General features: G+C 43.8%; 1 protein-coding gene across 1 annotated transcript; it reads right to left on the bottom strand.

Annotated features, from left to right (window-relative positions):
* Positions 1 to 1029: 1029 nt before the first annotated feature.
* LOC113421717 (uncharacterized) lies at positions 1030 to 2871 on the bottom strand. The gene has a single exon (XM_026682263.2). It carries the CDS (start codon positions 2869 to 2871, stop codon positions 1030 to 1032), a length of 1842 nt encoding a protein of 613 aa, XP_026538048.1.
* Between the last annotated feature and the right edge of the window lie 5159 nt (positions 2872 to 8030).

Raw genomic sequence — 8030 nt, 5'->3', positions numbered from 1 at the left:
CATTACAGCTAAGCCAAAAAATTACATTTTTCTTATCTCAGTCTGGGTAAACTGACAGCCTTACTGATTAACTGAGATTAGCCTTTGCCTGTGCAGCCAAATCCGGCTGTTGCACTAGGGATTTGGACCAAACAACACTCAAAACTGAAAAAAATATAAGGTCTTGACTTAGCTCGAGTTTCATTGAAAATACCAGGATTTTAGCAATTAATCAATTATTTGATTTCTATTGATTTCTTTTTAATATATCTTGATGTTCATAGCTGAGGCTTGCGGGTGAAAGTTTCTTCCAATATTTTCTGTGTACAAACTCCTGTTTAGTTCAGTAGGACTTGGGGCAAAAAAAAAAAAAGTATTACATCAGCCTAGTTCTAAGCAGAAGTGTTATCAGTAAGTTTTGGATCACAATGATCCTTAACAAGTTAGACCTTTAAAATAATCTATGCACCATATTAGCAATATTAAAAAGGAGGGGGAAATTAAATAATGTGGGGAAAATCTATCCAAGTCCCTTATACCTTCACCACCCAGTCTCAAGAAAAATGGAAAGTTATTTTCTCTTATATTTCTAGCTTTCTGAATAAAATAGAACTTTTCCTCTCTTTATCAAGAAATGTCAATCCCACTCAAAAGGGATTCTTTTTCCTATCTGCTGCAATCCCTGCCTTTGTCAAGCACTCCAGTTTAATTTCATTTAAATTGTTACTTGGAGCTGACTTCTGAATTTGTGATATCCAGGAATTGGAAAAAAGTCAACCCTGTTTAGATAGGGCAATGCAGTGTTAGAAAACTCCTGTTTTAATGTGATTTTGAACCTGTTAGCAGATGCAATCCTTATGGCAACCCTGAAGCTTCAAAATTATTTTGGTCAGGTCAGCTTCAGGGTTTCATCGAAGAGCTAACACAGTGAATGATTACCGTAAGTGGTTGTTGCCTCATTTAGGTAACACCTTTGGGTAACTCTGATCAGCAGTGTGAAATGAGTTGGTTGGACTTGTCAACAATTCCTTTCACTCTCCTGCCATCTTCTTATAAGCCTTCCTCCGGCTCCTCACCGCCATTTTCTACATCCCTAATCACATGGCCTTCCGGTGCTATCTCCTCAGCACAAGCTCCTGGGCAACTCCCCTGAGGCTCACTGCATATGCGGCGACACCTTTTGTTACAGCAGAACCGTATGTGAAAGTAGCCACAACAGGCTATTATGAAAAGGATGGAGGTGAACGCCATCCCCCATAATGCCATCCGTTTTTCAGCCCTTCCTTTCACGGCACATTCAACCACTTCAGGGCAACTGGCAGCATCTGGAGAGCAGACCCAGGCACGGCCAACCACTCTGGGCATCTGGAGGAGAAGTATAACACACAGAAAGCAAGTCTCACTTGTTAGGAGAAGCGCCACCCAGATGTCAAAGAGAGGGACGCCACAGATGTTTGCGAGGAGCAACTTGGCATGATCCTGTGGGCCAGCTATCGATCGTGTATTAGAGGTGGGCGCAGCATTGGAACCCGGGCCACTCTGGGGTTGAGATGAAGGGCCTGGGTGGCATGGATTATTCCCAGCACATGTACATGCTGCACCACCAGGGCAAGGTGGAGTCGGTCCAGGGGCCGTGGCAGCCCCTGTCATGGCTTTATTTTCATCCCTTGATCTACAGTGGGAATCCTCTGCCATCCATGGTTGGGGCCCCATCTTCTTGTCAAACACCATGTCACTCCTACCAGGAGCATCAAAAGCTAATTGCTGTTTGGTTTTCATTTTCCATCTGGGAACTGGCCTACGTTTGATGGCCATGTTCATGGCATCTGGCTTAGGATGGGCCTCAATTTGGTCCACGTGGCTTTCGGAGTTTGTTTTACATTTGGTTGCCATACTATATTTGCTTTCTTCGGAGTATCTGGGGTTCACCTTGTTTCTCCCCAGAGACGTTCTACCCATGGTGTATGCATAGTCAGTACCGTCACCATATTCTTTAGGGCTTCTGTACCTCTGTTGGAAACTTTCATGATCTTTCTCCTCAGACCGATAATGAGGAGGCATTTTACTTTTATATACCATGGGAGCAGGTGCATAGCCGCTAGGAGCATTGATTGATTCTTTAGAACTTTGAAGGGAAGGCATTTCGTATTGATCTGTTTCGGGGCCATGGGTTGTCATCCTGGCATGTTGCATATCTGTTGGGTATGCAGTCATTGTGTGTTGAGACATACCATGGTGGTGGTCAGGCATTTCTGATGGGTCAGGGTATCCAAAGTAAGGAGGCATGCTGTAGCCTCCATATGGCTGCAAGCCAACATTGGGATGATGGCCTCCAGAAATGTGGGCCATAGGCCTGCCACCCCAATCATGCCAAACACTGGGGTGAAAGTATCGGTGATGGTGAAATCGGGGATCAGTGTTATCATAGCGCATTGGAAGACCACGAGGTCCAGCCAAGTAAACAGAGGATGCCCCACTTGGTCCAGCAGCAACTACAGCCACACCTCTGCCACTACTCTCACTGGTGCTACCAGTGATTTTGTTGTTCTCATCCTCTTTCTTTTTCCTCGGGACGGTGAGCCTCATAAGGCCCACCAGGAGGATCACGATCAAGAACGACAACGCCGCCGTGGATGAAACTGCGAGTGGGAAATATTGGTTTTGGCACAGGACTGTGCAGAATTCCTTTGATTTGTCTTGTGTTGGGGCCACCCAATTGCAGACTACGTCCTGCTTCAAGGAATCCCAGGGCCCGCTGGAGAAGAAGATGGCCACAATGCGAAGACCTGTGAGGAAGTACCATGGTGCGACACCCTTGCACTCGAGTACTCCAGAGAGGGACGATAGCAGTGGCCGAAAGAACTGGATAAGACCGGTGAGGATAACGGACATCTGTTGGGGACAGGGAAAACACAAACAGGAGAATTATTCTTAATTTTGGAATTGACCCAGCAAGTTACTTAGATTGGCAGAAGTTGAGCTTAACAAAGACTTTTGCTGTCTAACGAACCATCTCACCCAAAGTCAACTCCTTAAACCTAGTCAGTGATGAAAAGAGGCCAGACATATAAAACAGAAAATAAAAGGTAAAGTCTTCCCCAACTCAGCATCCTCCACATGGACTGGGATCATAATTCTAAGACTGGCATGGTGGCTGAAAATTTTAGCTATTGTACTTACAGTGGTGGGATTCAATTTTTTTTACTACCGGTTAGGTGGGTGTGGCTTGGTGGGCGTGGCTATGTGGTCATGTGACTAGATGGGCATGGGCATGTTGTCATGTGACTGGGTGGGCGTGGCCAATTTAGCAATCCATTTTGCCAATTTAGCAGTCCATTAAACAATACTCAGCAGCCCCCTTTTCTATTCTTTTTAATACTGCATGGAGTTTTTGCTCTAGATTTTTTTTTTTACTAGTGGGGAGAGGTTGGTAATGCCTGGGAATTTCTGGGAATTTCTCTTCTGTGTTAGAGGCACCAAAATAACCAAGATGATATAAGGTCTCCTGATGGAGCTGGGGGTTGGACTAGATGACCTCCAAGGTACTTTCAAGCCCTGGATTGCTGTGCTGTTTCAAAGCATCCTCTGAAGCTGCATGTGATGACCCGGAGTGTATCAAAAATATAACAAAAACCAAAACGTAAATAAAGGTCCTTTAATGCCTTCAACTTGGCTTCACTGTTTAATTGTTCACAGTTGAAGATTAAACTATTTTCAAAATAACATTCCAAACAAAAGAAATACAGTTCAAATTCAAAGAGCAGATAACGAAGCAAAAACTAAAAACAAACTGCACTGAAGAAAGTTCCACAACAAACCAGGATAAATAATTACAAACTTCAGGAAGATAACTAGGTACAGTCCATTAGAAGAACGCCAACCAAGATAAACCTCATCCAGGAATAAAACATTAATTTGTCTCCAGCGTTTGTTAGCATGCAGGTCCATACTCTTATACAAATCTCCCACCTGCAACCCATGAACAGGATCAAGGCCTTCTCCTCCTGAATAGACCAGTTTTTCCCTGATCCTCTCCTCCCTGTGTGCCCTAGGATGGGTAGGGGATGGGTCTGGGCCCTCCTCTTACTGCTCAGCCGGCCTCTGCCCTTCCCCAGCCTCCTCCACCACCTCTGGGGCCACACTTCCACTCCCTGTTGGCTGTTCCTCCTCTCCCTCAGAGTCAGTCTCCACCCGGGGGCATGACACTGCAGTCTAGTGCCAGGGTTTGTGATCCTTTCTTCCTCTCCTTTTTCTCTCCCTCCCTCCCTCTGTCCCTCTGTCCATCCGTTCATCTATATCTCATTCGCTTTACCTTCTCTTCCCTCTTTCTCCCTTCCCTCCCTCTCCCCTCTCTTTTTCTTTCTTTCTTTCTTTCTTTCTTTCTTTCTTTCTTTCTTTCTTTCTTTCTTTCTTTCTTTCTTTCTTTCTTTCTTTCTTTCTTTCTTTCTTTCTTTCTTTCTTTCTCTTTCTCCCTTCCCTCCCTTTCTTTCTTTCTCTCTACCTTCCTCTTTCTTTCTTTCGTTCTCTTTCTTTCTCCCTTCCCTTCCCTCACTCCCTCTCTCTTTCTCTTTATTTCTTTCTTCCATTTTCTTTTTTTCTCCCTTGAAGCCCCCCCCTCCTCATTTTGGGCATAGCAGGCCTCCCTGCAGCCTCCTGGGAACCAAGACAGGGGGGGGGACTCTTGGAAGGGGAGGGGAAACTCTTGGAAGGGGAGGGGAGGGACCAGCCAAAGGTGGTATTTGCTGCTTCTCCAAACCAGTCAAAATTTCCGCTACTGGTCTGCCAGAACCAGTCAGAATGGGCTGAATATTACCTCTGTGTACGTAGTTGCAAATCACCTGAAGGCTACTTGCCTGGGGGAAAGCAACTGATCTAATCTGCTCCTTCACATACTTTTCTTGATCAATCCCAGACTTCGCCTGGACATCAAGAGAAGCAAGCGCCCATTGTATGGCTTAGACAAGATATCTGATAATTCTAAATAACATCATGGAGACTTGCATTCCTCCACAGAGTCAAGTCCAGCTTGGCTTTGATCTGCATTGACTTTGTCCTTCCATTCCTGCCTTCCTTGGTTCATAAGTTACAGGCCATTCCTTCTTTTTTCACATGTCGTTTTATTTCTTGTTCTGTTTTACTCCATTTGTTTTCCCTTACTTTCAGAATTAAATTGCTATAAGTCAGGGGTACATTTAGATGAGGTTTGAAAAAAATCCAAAGAGGCTATTGATGGAAATTGTGCTCCATTTATGGATCTGGACCTCAGGCAAGCCTCCTGGGCAAAGCATAAGGCAGCATGGGGGATCCTGGCACACCTGATCATCGGAACAGCTAATCGTTGGGAGGGGGGGAAAGAAATACATAAGGAGTGAACTGGGCGGGGATGGGAGGGGCGGACGGGGAGGGCCAGGGCCAGCCAGGGGCACGATTTGCCGGTTCTCCGAACTGCGCAGAATCATAACAACCGGTTCTATAGAACTGGTCCGAACTGATAGAATCCCACCCCTGCCTCCATCTCATCTTTACTGACCATTGTTGATACTAACTTGTGCCTATTGCATGGCGGAAGCAGGGTGAGATGATCCCTTCACTAGTATTATCACAGTAACCTAATAATTCTATAACTGCTTGAACACAGCTTAATTATGCCAGTATTTTCTTGGCAGCAATATGGATTATTGCATAGCACAGCATAGCACAGCATAGCACAGCACAGCATAGCATAGCATAGCATAGAATAGCATAGAATAGAATAGATCTTCTAGTCCAACCCCTCAAACAGGAGATCCTAGACAAGTGACTGTGCAGTCTCTTCTTAAAAGCCTCCAGTGATGAAGTATCCACAATGTCTGAAGGCGAGAGCTGTTCCACTGGTTAACTTTCCTCACTGTGAGGAAGTCTCTCCTTAATTCCAGGTTGCTTCTCTCCTTGATTAGTTTCCGTCCACTGTTTTTTGTCTTGCCTTCTAGTGCTTTGGAGAATAATTTGGCCCCCTCTTCTTTGTGGCAGCCCCTCAAACGCTGGAATACTGCTATCGTTCACTCCTAATTCTTCTTTTCTTTAGATTAGCTAAATCCAAATCCTGCAGCTTTCTTCATATATTTTTAACCTCCAGGCCTTCGAGATCATCTTAGTTTGCTTTCCTCTAAACCTTTTCCAAGGTCTCAACATCTTTTCTGTAGTATGGTGACCAAAATTGGTTGCAGTATTTCAGGTGTGGTCTTACTAGGGTTTTATAAAGCAGTACTAATACTTCACGTGATCTTTGATTCTATGCCTCTGTTTATACAGCCCAGAATTGTATTAGATTTTTTGGTGGCTGCTGCACAGTGCTGGCTCATATGCAAGTGATCTCTCTCTCTCTCTCTCTCTCTCTCTCTCTCTCTCTCTCTCTCTCTCTCTCTCTCTCATGGAGAATGGATCTGCGGCCTTAAAGATGAGTCTTTATTATTAACTAAAGCCCAATTCAAAAAGATTGTTAGATCTCCAAAGCTCTCTCCATCTTTGGTGAAATGTTCATTCCCTTCTCACTATTGTTTCTATTTATTTCCTTCTGACTTGCCATCGTTTCTTCTTTAGTTCAGGTCCAGCAATAAACTAATTTGTGTTCCACTGATTCTGATTTGCAACTCTCCCTGTCTCAAGGCTCCTATTATTCAGAACCTTATAAAAATAAAGCAGATGCATTAATTGCTTTGTTAAATTTAAATCTCCTTTTTAGAAGGAGAATCAAAGCCAGCATGACTAAGTCTCCTTGCCTACACTGTGGTGCAATGTATATAGGCAGTGGAGAGGTCAACCTGTAACATCAAAGTACAGAAGATCCTAATAGGGTCACTGGATTAACAAAGGATTTCTCAGAGTAAAGAGACAAGTTAGACAAGGAAACTCAGATCTTCTCAGTAAAAAATAACTAAGATAATGTCTTTAAATTAAAATTTAAAATAGTCTTTGGGAAATAAAAACAATGAATCTGACATATAAATCAATAAGTTTCTTCAAAATAATCAGAAAAAGGACACATATTGACTGGGGTGAGAGGGAGGAATTCACTAAACGTGACCCAACTAAGCAATTAAAAAAAATCTTGAGGTTCCATGGAGTGATGCCCTTATTTCAGGGAAAAAAGCCTTTTTAAAAAGCCTGATGTTCTAATTTATCCAGCAAAGGGATGAAAATAGAGCGAGCTGCCATATAATATATTGCATTGATGTGTTTATACAGGTAGACCTCGTTTAGCAACTGCCTCACTTAGCGACCATTCACAGTAATGAAAATTAACTTTGAAATCAATCCTCACATTTGCAGGCCCATAAAACAAAGGAAAGCTGAAGTAAAGACATAATCACCATTGCCGTTTCACTTAGCAACCGCTTCACTTAACAACTGACTCCCCAGTCCCAGTTGTGTTTTCTATACAAAGACTGCATGGCAGTTCTTATTGATTAGATTTGTATATTGCATCTCAGAAAGCTCAGAAAGGATTGTGAAGCAGATAGAGACAGGTCTGCTTGTCGTCCTGCTAGGTCAGCCAGATCGCTTTACTTCTCAAAAAGGGCATATGCTGGTGCACCCAAATTAATCCCTTAATTCTGTCCAGTGTGCATGTAACCAAGATGACTCCCTCCATACCTGTGGCTATGTGAGTTTTCCCCTCTTCTTTCATTCGTCCTCCTCAGAAGTTCAGTCTCTCTTGCCAAAGGGCAACAGATCCTAAACAGGTATATCTCAGGTGAGTGGATGCCAAACAACCAGCCAGCTGGACAAGAACAGAGGCTCACAAGGCTGATGCCTGATATTAGCTGACAATATCCTGAGCCACACCCTGTGCCACCTACCAATGAATTTCTCAGCCACCCACAGGGCATCCCAGGGTGTTACAGCAAAATTGAGGCTAGTCCTGAATGACAGCCTGATTTGCTCTCCTGTATGGAGGGCACCCCAGTCAAAGAGATTTCGCGCACATAAATCTTTCCTACACAGACCAAACCACGACAGCTTTGTCCCACCCTGTTAGATTTATGAGCATGAAAAGAAAAAGAAAAAAAATC

This window comes from Notechis scutatus, chromosome Z (genome assembly GCF_049901735.1).
Source record: "Notechis scutatus isolate UNSWTSFEM ecotype Mainland chromosome Z, rNotScu1.2, whole genome shotgun sequence".
NCBI classification, from domain to species: domain Eukaryota; kingdom Metazoa; phylum Chordata; class Lepidosauria; order Squamata; family Elapidae; genus Notechis; species Notechis scutatus.
Note: the sequence above shows the minus strand (reverse complement) of the source record. Positions and strands in the feature narration are given on the sequence as shown.